The 16,386-nt window shown below is 38.8% G+C and overlaps 2 protein-coding genes across 11 annotated transcripts in view; one reads left to right on the forward strand and one right to left on the reverse strand.

The window, feature by feature from the left end:
- The window catches only part of LOC137238043 (myosin heavy chain kinase B), a 70,006-nt gene that overhangs the window by 48,894 nt on the left and 4,726 nt on the right, over positions 1 to 16,386 (forward strand). The gene's annotated exons all lie outside the window — the stretch shown is intronic.
- Octbeta3R (Octopamine beta3 receptor) overlaps positions 1 to 16,386 on the reverse strand; it is a 492,955-nt gene that overhangs the window by 21,762 nt on the left and 454,807 nt on the right. For 9 of the 10 annotated variants that reach the window (XM_067762581.1, XM_067762582.1, XM_067762577.1 and 6 more), the window contains 4 exons: positions 15,241 to 15,516; positions 14,959 to 15,136; positions 10,433 to 12,806; positions 1,406 to 1,804 (listed from right to left, as the gene is read on the reverse strand). In XM_067762581.1, coding sequence (XP_067618682.1) covers positions 1,406 to 1,804; positions 10,433 to 12,806; positions 14,959 to 15,136; positions 15,241 to 15,516 — 3,227 coding nt within the window. The remainder of the gene's footprint in view (positions 1 to 1,405; positions 1,805 to 10,432; positions 12,807 to 14,958; positions 15,137 to 15,240; positions 15,517 to 16,386) is intronic. The other variant, XM_067762586.1, reaches the window with a different exon arrangement.

Below are 16,386 nucleotides of genomic sequence, written 5' to 3' on the forward strand. Positions count from 1 at the left end.
AATATATAAAATCAGTACTTTTTATCACATAGACAGTAGCAAACACGAAAACAGAAGTGGCAATTTTTATGAAATTTCGTCAGTTAAATTCCGTATTCCTTTTTATTTTCAATAGGCTAAGAAAATACTTCCATAAAGCTTTTAACTGGAACTACGCAAACTATGACACAAATTGCCGTATGTTGTCAATTGAAAGTTCCGTATACCTCATTGGTTAAAAAACTGCAATTGTGTACTGAGAACATATTACCTTACGTATCTAATAAATACCTCCTTTTTACATGACGCTGAACATAGATCGATTCTAATGCCGTAAACGAAGGGAGATCATTATACATATTGGAATAATAAATATTAAAGAAGAAAGTGTATTGGCTAATGTTCCCAAGGTTGCTTCCCCTACATTTTAAAATAAAAGATTAAAAAAAAAACACAAAAACATTTCGGTAAAGACTATACTAATTATCTCACTCCGATGAAAGGATCAAGTGAAGACCCATGTGGCATTCCTTGATGCTTCCAATTTTGTCGGCAGGCAACGAAACGAGAGAGAAACTGTCCAGCTTTATTTGTCGGGAAAAATCGTGTAAATGGTTAAGTACATACGTACAAAGAATAAGCAAAATTTAAATAAACTTTGTTTGGTTCGATTTAATCGATTAAATCGATTTTTTTCTAGAATCGAATCGAAAAAATCGATTCTTAAAAAAATCGAATCGAATCCAGCTCTACTGGATGTGCCTTTTCAACCATAAATTTGACCCGCTCTAATATACATAAACACATACATCCACAGTTAAGCAGTAGTAGAAAGAACAACATCAAAGGCTGAATATTATCTGATTAAGTTGGTAAGGTTTAATAATATTTTGAATTTCTTTTCGGAAAATTTAAGGTATTTGTGGCATATGGTTCCGTTCCGGAAGTTATGTTCCAGTGTGATTAGAGAATTGGTATACTATTTTTTTTTCTGCAATTTTAAAATTTCAATTTGATGTACGGATCAATAAATTGTTTCTTGATGTAGAAAAATTATAAACTTTTTCAATCTCCACAAATTATCTCTTTATGCATTAGTCTAGCTCGTTAAGCTGTGTTGCACCTAATTCTGTATATTCTAGTATTTATAGATTATGTGTTAGTAAATATGATTGCAAAAATTTCATTAACCAATATGTATGTAAGTATGTACTGATATGGATATGTAGATATTAAGTGAAAAGAGTACAAGCTGGCCAATAAACTACATACCTACATACATACAAACGTACATTCGTTAGTAAATAATGCAATTATGTATATATTATAATGTATTTTATTAAGGTTTTCATTCATCATGTGAGAAGGTGGCTCTCCTCACACGCAGGCACAACATTTTTTTGCACGACCTTTCAACAACACTCACCGCTAGCGCCGCACGGACAACCGTTCGACCTCTGAAGTTTGTGCTTTCGTTTGTGCCACCAACGATTCGTATGCCAAAATCGTTTGCCTCTTTGCCTTTGACCTTGCCCTTGACCACCACTACCGGGTGTTGGTGGTAGGCGTAATTTGTTTCGTATACTTGCGCCACACAATTGGCACCTATTCGCAGTCACTTTAACTTTCGTTGTATTGGTCACATCGTTGCTCTTAAAATCGTCGTTTATTGTATCGAATGTGATGCATTTGTCTTGTACAGTGTTGCCATCATTTTGCTCAATCATATTTACAGCTTCTTCTTCATCGACAAATATACAAATTCCGCCACGTCGCTTGAGTGATGATTTTTTCGAAAAATCAACATCTGTGGGCCGCTGGGATTCTAATGTTGTAATCATTATAATTTGGTTGAGTTGTTTAGGTCAATGGCAAGAAGTTGCCAGTTCAAAGAAATTCAGTTGTAAAAATTGCAGTTGCATTGTTTTTGTGGTTCACAATCACACAGACACAAATTCGTTAGCAAGTTGGTTGTTATTAAAAGTTGGAGTTGGATGATGGTAGTTACAAGTTGTTTGATTGTTGGTTGGTTGTTATTGGACGTACAAAAATATACAGGGTGATATAACGAAATGTTAGTTATTTACATTTTTACGATATGAAAAGGATTTTAGTTATGTTTAAAAAAATAAATTTGAAGCAAGTTTCGAGTTTTGGTTCAGTTGACATAGAGGAAGTATGAAAAGGTAATTAATTAATAAATTAGGATTGTTTTTTCCGAATTTCGTAGAAATATTGACGCAAAGGTAAATAACTGCTATGCAAGACATGCAATTTTTTTCATTTGTTAACTCTTGGCCAGAGAAAAAGGGAAAAGGGCCGCGCTTAAAAGTAATGTTTAATACATACACACACATAATACTTCAAATATTGTTTATATTTTAATGATTTATTTCAAATTTAATTCACGTTTATAATATGATTGAAATTTAAACTCTTTCATACGATATGGCAACTAGCACTTTCAAAAGTTTTTTACAAAAAAAGTCTACCTAAATCATTTTTGAAGTGTTAGTTTTTGTACGGCGCGTCGATATGTAGAATACATACAAATGAAGTACATATGTACATTCGAAATCTTATTTTTATGATATAAGACAGGGAGGCGTTGAACCTAACTCCAGGCCTACAGGGTATTGCGCCTGCCTAAAAAATACATGTTGTAACAAATTTTGGGAAATTCCTGATTATTTCCGGCTTCTGTTAATGCTCGAATGTCTGAACTGTCGAATAAATAACTTAAAGATTCAGTAAAGCAAAATGTTCTTCATTAGAACTCCACTGTTGTGAAGTAGTACTTCACAATTACAATTATCACGTACTTCACTAATAGCGTGTAAAAACTAAAACTGACTCATTATTCCCCAGATTGCGCTGCTTTTATACCTTAGGTTACCTCGTTCGCCAATTCCTTCTCGAACAGCTGAAATAATTTGAAGTATTCCCAAGTGCCTTAATTCATCAAGATGTGGTCGCTTCGAAGAGTAACCGATATTTTTACATGTAAATACACATGGAACTTGGTTTTCAAAGCGACTTGTTGCACAAAAATATTGGCGATCACTCATTTAAAACATCATATTTCCAAAACTAATACGGGTGTCGCAGCCAGAGAAGTGCAGAATGCTTAAAAAATATGTGGATCGCTTACGAAAAAATTCATGTATGTTAATTTTTTGACTATCTTGCTAAGTTACTTTTAAAAAAACTCATACTGGTTATCTATAACAAATCTAAAAAGGTAACAATCAACTCCGAACATGAGTTAATTACGGAAAGACCATCTTCACGGTTGCGTTTTCCAAATATTTCTCAGAGGGAATCTTAACATTTGTGCGACCGCCGTGCGCAGTGTTTATTCGTTCTTGTCTCGCTAACGACTGAACGATGGAGAGTAAGAATATGTCTGAAGAATTCTGGTTCAATTGGGCTATGGCGCGCCGACCACTTGAGTAATAACTTCTGCTCTTAGCTGCTAGATTATATGTATGTATGTGAAATATTCTCTTCGCTGTTAGCTTCGCTATTTACAATTTATTAAACTATTTCGCTGTTTACATGTATGTGTGGCTGCTTGATTTACTACCTTCCAAAAATGCGATTAGTCTAGGATGAGTCCGGGATAAGTCGCAAAGGAGTATGCGACTATTGCCCGTTTTGATCTCTTAGTATGCGTTAAACTGTTCCCTTTTGTTAGAGCATGTCCTATGAAGAGACTAATTGTAATCATTTATACCAGAACGGGAACGATAGGACCAATCCTCTTTGTACCCATATGCGAACGAATGAAGACTAATCTCTTTTCTCATCCAAAAGTTTTAGTTTTCGTATGGTACTAGGTTAGGTACGTTTTAAACGCAATATTGCAAAAACTTGTTAGAATATCTATGTAAACAAATTCTTAAGTCGCCAACTCATTCCAAGATATATGGGTCGACGATAATGGAACATATGGTGCAAGTCATTTAGATTCGGTATAGGGCTCAGATTTTAAGGGTTTAGCCATTTGCAGTATCCAAATCAAAGTAGTGCTAGAGTGACGCACGCCCTCCGCAGAAGTCTGGGATTCGCCGGACATTTATCGCCATTACACTTTGCGGAATCTTCGTGGATGGGGTTTTTTTGGTTCAAATGGCTGAAGATCTTTGTACCGGATTTTTTTATAGTGCTTGCCGAAATGACTTCTTAATATGTCCGGTTTCTGAGTATTTAATGGAAACTATTTGTTTAGAGTTTTATTTCTCTCTTTTATGGAAAATTTTTCAGTCTGCCTTTGTAAACGATGTTCTGGCGACATAAGAAGATATCCCGTGGCAGTTTTAAGTGCAGTATTTGGACATGTCTGGAACTTCGTTCAGTGTGTTTCCTTTAAGATTTATGGCCGTATTGGAGGCTCGTACCATACAAGCACCTCCGCTTTTGCAACGTATATTAATAGCGATTACTCTCGTGGTGCAGTTCTAACGATCAGCGCCAATACTGACCAGATAGCCAGACAAAATTCTTGTTGTTCTCTGTAGGGCGTCTCCAGTTTTATGGTTGCCTTTAATAGCTATAATCTCCGAAGTTTGAATAGGAGCAATCCAGAGTGCTAGTCCCTGCCTTTATCCTATTTTGCGGTAGAAGCATTCGTGTAGGACAAGATCAAAAGCTCCCGTTTTATTATATGAATCAATGTGCCTTCATTTCAATGGAAAATATATGCGGTTTTTACTGCCCTTTTATCTTTCATCGCAGTTTCACCTGGTTGATAAGTTTAACTTTTATTCACTCTTCTGCGTTTTTATGTTTTATTTTGATTAAAAAGTTACTCATACGCCACAGTAGTCCACCAACAACAAAAACTGTTTAATCAGCATTTCATTTCTCTCCATCATGGGGAGTGTATATGATATTGTGGTGATATAAGAAGATATTCCGTGGTATTTTGATAGAGCTGCGGTTTCCCTCAGTGTGTTTCTTGTAAGCACGGCTACCTTATCGGAGGCGCGTAACATATAAGTGGTTGGCCAATTGCTTTATGAGTGCCTAAGAACATTTCTTTGTCTTTGCCCCAAGTGCTTCCAGCGAGGAAATTGAGGATTTTGTTACGGCTCTGAACTTTAGGTCAACTTGCAGCCGCAAAATACAGGTCCTGATCGCACATTGCACCCATTATTTTTGACATTTTGCCGACATTTGTCTTGTCCAAGTTGTAAATAAGTTTGCCGAGGATTTGGTCGGTGACAGTGCCAAATTTATTGAGGTGAAAAAACTCAACTTTCAATCAGTTTCTTCAACCCTTCTGTAATTTCAGACTTGTGTTTCTACAATTAAGGGATGCGTCCAACCTTTTCAACTGGGAGGTGTCACCCTAGCGGGTTAGGGGGTTAGAATATACCCGCGGTAGGTATGCCTGTCGTAAGAGGCGACTAAAATACCGGATTGGAGTGGGTTGTGTAGCACAGCCCTTTCAGGTTGCCAGCGCAATACATAGCTTCTTCAAACCCAATCGTCAACCTCACCAATCCGTGGCGAATCTTGTTTCATTAATAGCCGAGGATCTAGCGACCTCGAACTCCTCATGGATCTAGGGGGTGGGAGGGCGGTATGGCCTAGAAGGTCGGATGTGGTCATAAAAAACGTTCCCGAGATGGTCGGGTTTGGTACCGGAATGTAGCGGATCTGCATCCGGCAAAGGACCGTCAACTCGATAACACTCCCCAAGGCCTTCGGGGAGTGTCCTTATCGCTACAACAACAACAACAACAACAACAGGTGATAAAACTGAAAAGAAGATAGCAAAGCACACCCTTGGAAGTACCGGGACCTTTTGCCATTATTGTGCAGTGATCGGCATAGGATACAATGTTAACACCTTCTGGTGGGGAAGGTCCCATCGATATGTAAAAATGCGGCACTCCTTGTTTAATTCTCCTATGTTTTGATGTTCCTAAACTGGACCGATACTTGTCGACCACGTAGAAGATTTACAGTTCATCATTTGAGACTGGGTGCTGTGGTTGACTGAGTCAATGGCGTTTGATAAGTTCAGCGCTTCGTGTACTCATATAAAATTTAGCGAAATGTTCAGTTTCGATAGTAGGAGAGTTAAATAGTAATAATAAAACCAACACCTTACCCACCAAAGCCCGCCCAGCCGACACAAGGGGCGCATCCGCATGATGCATGGATTTTTAATTTTCGATTGCCGAGTCGTTGAAAGGCAGAGGTTTTTTAAGCGTCTAGATCTAAAACTGCGCAGCTACATAGAAAAACTTACCAGCCTAAGTAAAATACCTAGCAGATAAATATTAAAAGATTATAAAACGAAGATATAATTTATTTATGTTTTTTTTTTGTATGTGAAGAATAGTTGAGTGCAATGCAACTTGGAAAAGTTATGGGTATGACTCTGAAGAGATACTAATTACTAGGGGAGGAAAAAACTGTTTTCTTGATGATGAAAAGTGAGTCCGAAATATCAGATGTGATGTAGTGAGAGTTATAAGTCTGACACAAATAGCGGAAAAGCTCAATCAATTCAAAATTAGTGCGACACTGCTTCAGAGAGAGGTTAGAAATATTTTGATGGCCGGGACGGAACGTTAAAGTTCACTTCGCTCAGAAGAAATGGGCCAGAAATCGAACCGTTAAGTAGTTTGATAATAAAATATAATTCCGAGCATTTACCGTCGACTAGCAAAGGTGGAATGATTGATAAGTTTAAGTCGTTTTGTATATGGGGCCAGTATATACCAAGGACCCGACTTAATTCCCCTTAACGCGAGTAAGGACTGCTTCTGGGCTGATTCAATTCGATCTGTATGAGACTGATTATTTGGGTTCCAAATAATTAAACCGTGTTCTAGTATTGGTCTAACTAATGTTGTGAAAGATGTTTTAATTACCAAAAGTTCGCTAAACTCTCTGACCATCGCTTTACAAAGTTGAAAAGGCCGTACGATGTAGGTATTAGGACTGGGCATAGAAGCAGTTTTTTGGTAAGACTTGTGGAATATAGTGGACACTCCTCACGTTTTGATTTAAATGTTTGCATATTGATTGATCACGTAAATGATACCTTTATTTATTCCATTTATATCAGTTGTTAATGTACGTGGGAAAGAGTCTATCTAAATATATCCTAGCACTAAATACTGTCGGAAAAATGACGGCAATTATAAAAACTTACTTTGAATACATAAATATATTCTCCTACCAATATAAGGTACCTACTTTACGCGTTTTAACATTTTACAAGTAAACGACATGTAAAAGCAACCATTATTAGATGTTAAGAATATCACAACAACAACAACGAAACACTAACAATTAAATTATATATTATTTAAATGAAAACAAATCAAATTAGCAGTAATCAAATCACAACAACTAAAAACGTATTAGTATATAAACAACAAAAATTACATACACATGTCCAGAAGAATTCATAATAAATGGTTGAAATACCCTTGTGACTCTCAGTTGTGCTGTAACCTATACATACACACATACCTACATATGTAAGGTGAGTAAATAAGTTAAACACGCCTCAAGAGCCATGAACTGCATTGCATTCATAAAATGTTTTAAGGAAGCCAACACGACATTGTGGGTACGCCTAATTGCGACAATTAAACCGTTATGCAGTGGGATGTGTAGAGAGAGGTTTTTTGCTGTAGATATGCATGTACAGTGTTGTGGGATCCAATTGACTTGTAACCATTTGTACAAATACTTTTTTCATATCTAACAACTTTTTGTCCAAACTTTTTGTTTATCTATTTATTATAAACTTATTTACAGTTGTGCACGGTAAACACGATAGAGAACACCCTGGAATATAAGGAGTATGCCTTAGGAGTCTTCTTGGACATTGACGGGGCTTTTAAAAATGTCTCTAAATGGGCGATCATTCATGGTCTTAGCTACATTGAAATACATCTGGCCATAGCTAGTTGGATCGGCTGCATGTTAAATTGCAAGAAGATTACCTCACAATGGGTGTGTTATGAGGTCACAAATACAGTAGAACCCCAGCTGGTTAGGGGGCTTAGAATATACACGCGGCAGGTATGCTGGTCGTAAGAGGCGACTAAAACACCAAATTGATTTAAGGGGTTGTGTAGCGCAAGCCTTTCAAGGTGTTGCCAGCGCAAAATATAGCTTCTCCAACCCAATTGTCAACCGCATCTACCCGCGGCGAGTCTTGTTACTTTAACAGCAGAGACTCTGGCGACCCCAAGTTCTTCATGGATTTAGCGGGTGGAAGGGCGGTATGGCTTTGAAGGTTTCATGTGGTCATACTAAATTGTTCTCGAGATGGTCGGGCTGGCGCTTTAATGGTGCTTGTTACCGGAACGTACGGGATCTCCATCCGGCAAAGGATCATCAACATGGATAACACTCCCCAAGGCCTTCGGGGAGTGTCCTTATCGCTACAAAAACCACAACAACAACAACAAAAGGGGCGCGACACAAAGCAGGGTTTTATCATCTCTGCTGTGGACGTTGGTCATCTACCAACTACTGAGGCGATGTGATGAAGGACCCGTCAAACATTCGACCTACGCAGATGACGTTGCAAATGTCACAAGTGGAAAGTGATTTCCAACAATTAGCTCTTTGATGGATCGTGCGGGATATCATTCATAGGCATCTAATGTCGAGATAATCGCCAACGCAGAGTGGACAACTCTTACTTACGAAACCTGTTTTCAAAGAATTACTAATCAATTGTGCGTTCCGAGTGCGCACAATGGATGCAAGGTAAAGAGGACACGAGCAATACATCCGAGGCGTATTATTCGGTATTGATGTCTAGAATATTCAAACAGGCCACATCAAATCGTTCCTGACATAGTAGGTCTAGTATCTTAATGGTGTGAGGGCGACTCGGTTCTTCCGGTATTTCATTGCGTTCGCCCAGATTTCTGCATCATATAAGAGTATAGAATCCGAGGCTGATGCAAGCAACTTCCTTGTGCATGGTTTTGGGCCACCTGTGTTTGTCATTAATCTACTCAAATGCGCTATTGTGCGAAAGATCTGCGCGCCTTGTACCTTAATGATACAAGTGACAGGAATATACCAGATCTATATTCTCCAAGGGACCATCAACATCGTTAACACTCCTCAAAAACTTTCGGGGATTGTCTCTATCGTTAAAACAAGAACAAAAGGAGTATTCGAGAATGATTTAGATGAGTGTGGAAGCAAGCATGTAAGGAAATTCGGGCACATAGGCTATAAAGGTAGAGAGGAATAAGTTTGATTTCAACTCGCTTTAAGTGAAGTATGGTGAAATTATATTGAATTTGCTCATTTGTTATCCTTATATTAGTGGTGAACAAAGCTAAATATTTTCACACAGTATTTGGTTGTTTTTTTTTTAACAATTAGTGACACTAATCGAATAAACTGGAAAATTATCAAATTCGTCACCACTTGGGCACTAATAAGCGATTATATTAATTTGGATAAGATTGGCTGGGTCAGCTGCTTTACGTGGATATACATATATATATGTATATGCGATTACTCACCTATAATTGGGATTAAACCCTTTCTTTAACTATTAAACATTTTAGGGTCATTTTCTCATCAAACCTTTAATTTTAGCGCTCACTTTATCCGGCCTATAAGTGAATTTTGGTTTGCTCAAGTTCTTTTTAAATTACCGGGCGGAAAAATTTACCGGCAGCTCATCTGCCCTTTAAAATTTATTCTTAGGAGCATATCATGTCAACCTTAAAAGTATGCAACAAAAAAAAAAAGTAGTATACTTTTAATGTGAACGTATAACAGTTTTCATGTGACGTTGCCGTATCTTAATCAAATGCAAGGTTTAATTTATAGGGCAGATGAGAAAATGAAAATCGTTTAATTTGACTTTAAAGTGAGGTAAGTGCCCGGTAAGTTAATTGCGCTTTATTGGGTATGTCTCTATTCATGCGAAAACTTCAATAAAAATGTTTCCCAAACTTTTTTCAGGTTTTCTCCTGTTTTTCTTCAATAAACTTCATTATGGGAAAAAAATTTTCCAGACTAATAGCTATTACGTAAAAATATGCATCTTGTGCTGTTATTGTATTGCACAAAACTGTAGTCAGTATTCATGTTTGAATGTAATGGATTAATACTATACGTTTACTCGAATGTGTATTAGTGGGTAATCATTTTAACTGGTAAATTATTGGTAGTGTAGGGTTTAATATACCAAATGAGCTCCATAGTTAGGTACATATGCACCTTTATATATATGTATTCTACGATTACTTCCATGATTGTGGCAATGCATAAGTGTTAATCGCAATATTGTGGCGTGTCTTAGCTTCCAACGGAGTATTGCTGGTGCGTTACAATTGGCATTTTCTGTACTACATACCCGTACTACATACTCGTACATAGTACAGCCTTATACTCCAAAAACCTAACTGACCTTAATAATACCAAGCTGAACTTTACTTACTTGCCGAACTGGTCGATACACGACCCATTGGTATATAACTTCGACTATCGCTATTGTCCTGTGAAAAATTTATGACATTGACATCGTAGGTCACCACAGAGGCTTGTCGTTTGCGCACCGTTTGTCCGTTATTGCCGTCATTGCCGCTTCCACTACCGATTAATATACTGCCCCTATGACGTCCTACACCTTGAGTTGCAATTGTTGAATTGGTCTCTGTTTCAATGTTATGACGTGCAAATAGCGGTGACGTTAGATCTTTCTCCTCACCCGTTATAAGACCACCACCATCAATATCACCATTATTACCGCTATGCAATGATGTGGGCGAAAGTGTAGAGTCAAGTATGATTTCTGGTTTTGGTGACCTACTACATTGTGACATTTGCGTTGCCGTCGTGTGCATGGTCAAGGACTGTTGGCTTTGTAGAGTTGGTGGTGGTATTGACAGTGCAGTAACTACGTCCAAGGATATAGTCGATGTGTCACTAACGAAGGGATTGCTTGTAGGTGAATTGCTTGAGAATTGTGGTAGCGTCGCTGTGGGTGGCGGCGAAAGGAAATATACGTTGACCATATTATTTGACGACACAATGGGATATGAATTATGTGATTTTGTTGTGGGTAAATTTTGTGCTGAATTGCAATTTGGTGTTGTCGGTGGGGACATACAAAAATTCGTGCTATTGCGTGTCACTAACACTTGATCGCTCAAAGTGCTTAATCGTTGTTTAATTTGTTCCGCTGACTTGCCCGATTTAGAATCGGTGGAGTTGGTTGATGAATGAAATTTATGTTGCGGCGAATCGATTTTGGTTGAACCCAACTCTGCAATGGGAAAACTAAGCGAGCGAAAGAGCTCAACCAAATCGGTGCGCGAAGTAATGATAATATTGCTTTTCTCCGGCAGTTCAATAGCACACTGAGTTTGTGTAGACTGTTGCTGTTGTCGGAACAGCTGTTCAGGAACCATAGGTTCAGCTAGCAAGGAAGACGAAAGTGAAGTTGGCGGCGTTGTAGGTATATGCGGCGATTCGGCCAGGCAGTCGGTATATTGTGAGAAGTCGTCTGAACCACTAAAGGTTGCTTCTTGCGATTCGCCTAAATCGATAAGCTGCGCTGTGCCATAACGTTCATTTGGCGAGGTGTTAATCTCAAATTCGTGCGTATGCACCGATATATTATCCGCCAGTGTGTCGTCTTGCTGCTCTCTCAACATATTGATATCTAGTAATATGTCAGGTGTGTTATAACGTGTTGCCGAACTTTCTTGACTATCACCCAGTGCAAAAGAAAAATAGATAAACCCCGTTTCAGAGTTGGTATCACTATGCTGCAACGAGCGCCCCGCCAACTTACGACTCATACCACCGTTGTAGCTGTGCGATAGCTTACGATTACGCGAGCGTCGAAAAAGTTGTGCGCGACTGTTATGCATCTCTTCGGAATTGGCTTGATGGCGCTTTTTATCGATAGAGAAACATTCTGTACTCGAACGTTTTGTCTTGGCTAGCAAGCCCTTGAAGCTGAAACCTTTCTCTTTTTCTTTGCATTCCTTCACAACACCTTCCTTCAGTGATTCGAGCTGACGTCGCTTACTTTTTGTGTCAGCCATGGTTTTAAGGAACTCAGAATCACTCAACGCAAATGGTTTTTTGGCACTGCCTTCGTTGCTGCCACTACTTCGACAACGATTACGCCCATTTTTGAGCTTGATGAAATCACTCTCGCTACGCGCTGGTAGTTTCCCACTAGTAGACGACTGTTGTTCACAACGTGCCGTAGCATCCTCGCCGAATGTTTGCCTCTTAAAGTATAAATAATTATCTTCAATAAGACGCTTTAGTTCCTTATTGTCCTCCGCGATGGGTAAACATGTTGCTGGCGCTTGCAATTGTTGTTGTTTTGCTTTCATATGAATAATACTGTCGTAATATTCGTTTGATTCACTATCATCGCTTAGCATGCCGAATACTTGTTGGGATTGTTCTGGGTCACAACCTTTTTGTTGGGATTGTTTGCTACTGCTAGTACTTTGACGTTGGTCCGGCGATTCTTTAGGTGTATTTATTGGGGACGCCGATCTTTTGGTGATGCATACAGATTGTTGCAGATCTGCTAGACCTTCACTCCATATTTGGTTACTGGGATTCGGTGCATCGCCATTTTGTTGTTGTTGTTGTTGTTGCACTGCATAATGCAATGCAATCACTGAAGGCGCGCTATCGGTATGCGTCACCTTTTCGTACCGCTCCTGCTCTAAATCGCGCAAATCAATACTGCTGCGACTTAGGCGGCGTGGTGGTGCAGGCACCTGCAGTTCATCACAGTCTTCCTTCTCGTCATCGTCGTCTGTTGTTGGAGGCAATATATCCTGTAAGGAATAATAAAGGTTAGTAAATCTAAAACAAGCAAAAAGAGTATGCGAAGAGCAAAGGTAGGGTTGACTAACATTAGCGTTAGCAAAGCAATCATTTCAAGCCCAACAAATTCCGTGCCCTTTTAGTATTATACCTGCACAAATGCAAACAAATTTCAATTCAAAAAGAAGTCTTAGAATATGGTTACAAGTTATTCAAAACGCTCTCTCACTTATCACCTAAGGATTTTAGAGCAATCAGTCTACCAGACTAATACGAGTTTGTCATGGGTGGCTTTAAGATATTGCTGTTTCATTTAACGAAGTCAGTAGCAAACTTTTGTGAAACAGTACTGTCACAGCGTAGTAGTGGGGGTGTTCTATTTCCTCTACTTAAAGTTACAGTAGTAACCAGGCATTAGGAAAATCAAGAAGCCAATGGATGCTGAGAATTCTGGTCATGGTGAGTTCCTCAACACCATGTTCTGTGTTTTGCGGGACTATCTGGACACGGTGGTTAGGTTGCCTGAAAATAATTTCTAGCTGAACATGAGTCTAGATCTAGTAAAACGAAATTGTTTATTTTTACGAGGACACGTAAGATCATCTCCTTCAAGATTCCCTAGACTGGGGAAGATCCGCTGGTACTTTCTGGCTGGGTGGAATATGAAGAAACTGATCTGGACAACAAACTGTCCTACAGGCCCAATATATAGAGCTAGAAAGGCAACGGTTGTCTTGCCCTGCTGCAAGAGGCGGGATGAGGCCTACATGCTTCATGCTGCAGTTGCAAAGCAGATGAATTTTCACGGAGAAGTTTTTCGTGACAGAAATATACTCGGCGTATTTTCCAAACTACTGTTAAGCGGCAATCAAGCTAAAAAATCTTATTTCTAATTGAAAAAACTAAATGTTTGGTTTTTCTTTGCTCGAGACTTGAACCCAGGACTTTCGTTGTTTCAATTGCAGCACGCTAACACAATACTAGGGTGGCCGCCATTACCATTAGAAAATTAACAATGATCTCGGATAGCCAAACCTAACTTGAGATTACATCGAACTACCTTAAAATGAGGATAATCTGGGTCACAGCCCCTGTCAATATTTTAGGCAACTGCTACATGGATCACTAAGAAGGCATGTGTACAATTTAACTGGTAGCTAAGAAAACTGTGGGACTGTTACCTTCCAATACAATGCCCCCATTCTTCCTCTGATTTCACCGCCTTGTGTCAATAAGAATATATTCTGTCCAGGTGCTTCTTCATAGCGAAGCATAACATGGCCCAGTTAGCATAGCCACTGGGGTAAAGCTCAACTATAACAACTCCGCTCACAGCTCATTGTCGCCGTTCTCGTCGTCGGCACCTGAAGATACGTAAATCGTGCCAATAACTTTTCTTTTCCATATTTCCAAAGTCGCTTCATCTGATGTTGTCTGGATCCAGGCTTTTGCACCATATAGCGGGGAGGATATTCTAAGTGGATTATAGAGCGACTATTCGTTAGCCACCAAACGAGTAGGAGAAATCAGCATCGAAGTAATGTGAAATATTACCATGAAATGGCATAACGCTGAAAGTCGCTTCTTTCTGAATTTATGAAAGAAAGTTGACAAGTCACCTGAAACGTATCGAAAATTGGAAGCTTTTACAAAACTCATACACAGGCTATGATATAAAATCAATGGCAATTAGATGTATTAGAATGGAAATTATGAAGGTCTGCGGCTTAGCAAGAAAGAGATTGGAAAGCTTCGAGAGTTTTGAGAACCCTTGTTTTCGATAAGCCAGGCGATGTCTAATTAATATGTTTATTTCATATTTACCGGGAGATCATATGTTAAAGGCCGAAATGACACATAATTGTCATTTGATGGACAAAATTGCGTACCACTGCCCTTGCCATATTTTTTTGTAAAAGACGTAGCTTCTTATTGCTTCAATATTATTTCTATGTATTTTGTTACATATATACTGAATGTTTTTAAACCCAAATTGTGTGGAATATTTTTTGGCGCGCTCAACGGAGCTTGATTATAGGGTTTATTTAAAATCATATTCATTAGTTCAGGGGAAATAATTTTGGTTTGCTTGAATATTTTCATGTCAGGTTTTTCATTTAGTCACTTAAATATTTTAACATACTCCTGTAATCTTATACCCACCTCTAAATTGCTGATTGCGCTATGTGTTTCCTCTCTCGCCATCGACGCATTCAATTCACAGTCACTTGGATGCAAATAAGTAAGATTACTTGAGTGTTGAGTATGCCCCATATGTACACTGTTCAACAGAATATTCGAACTCGTACGACTCAGGGCTTTGCGTTGGCGAACTGCTTCTCTAAAAATGTCAAAAAAACGAGCACATTCATTATTATTGTTGTTTTTATTAAATATACGTTTTAATGATTATAAATGAAATATGTTTAGAAAATCGTTACTTACTTATAGATGCGCCAATACATGCATATCATCACTATGCCAGGTATCCAAAAACTAACTGAACTCGATATGAGCGCATATGCTTTATTTACCACAAATGAACACTGATCTGGATGTAATAAAGTTTCACGTTGATGCTCTGCAGTTGTGTACCAGCCCAGGAAGATAGGCGTAAATGATATGAGCGCTGGTAAAATCCAAACATTTGCCAACATCAAGCGCACAGTACGATCTGTCATATAGAGTGGATATTCCAGCGGTCGTACAATGGCGTAGTACCTAATTGGAAGATGGAACATAAAAAAAATTGTCTGTATAAAATAAAATAATAGCGAGGATTAAGAATAACTGTTATTGAACAAATACTAAACAAACAAAATCATATGGACTTGAGCACCTCCCTATGCCACTAACATAAGAAATAACGATCCTTGTTACGTAGACTATCGATACATGAATTGATTTTTATTTTTTTTAATTTTACTGTAAAATAAGATCGATTTCATTACTCTCGACAAATTAGGGTACAAAATTATGGAATTTCGCAATCGAATTTTGAAACTCAACGTGGAGCTAGATTCTTCCAACTTGAAGCGTACTTCACAACCCGATGACAATGCAGGTTAGGTTAGGTTAGGTCAGGGTGGCTGCCCGAGGGCACACTTAGGCGAGTAGTATTAGGCCCGTTGTGATACCACGAAAAATACCGTTACCTTTCCTCTTCGAACCACTTTGAGGACATGGTGAAAGCTACCAGGTCCTTGACGTCATGCTCCACAACCTGGCTCAGATTATCAAGAAATGGAGCTCCCAGAAAGCGCTGCCATGCTCCGCTTAGTGCTGGGCAGTTGCAAATGAGGTGAACCACCGTTTCCTCCTCCTCATCCTCTTTACAACTTCTACAGCAACGACGATAAGGCGCTCCTAACCGCTAGGTGGCGTAAAAATCATGATTTTTTAAAAAATCTTCCTAGCTTGAAAATGTTTCTTTCGACTTTAAGCAACTTCTTGTTAACCTAGAGAGCTGATAAAATTCTACCTTAGGCTGAGGGTAGATGACCTACTACAAGCAAATGCTAGGCGTAGGCCACCCTGTAGTCACCCTCACACTTAAGTCAGGAGCAGTGACAATGCGGCAAACAACACAAA

Source organism: Eurosta solidaginis, chromosome 1, assembly GCF_040869045.1.
Source record: "Eurosta solidaginis isolate ZX-2024a chromosome 1, ASM4086904v1, whole genome shotgun sequence".
In the NCBI taxonomy this organism is placed as follows: Eukaryota; Metazoa; Arthropoda; class Insecta; order Diptera; family Tephritidae; genus Eurosta; species Eurosta solidaginis.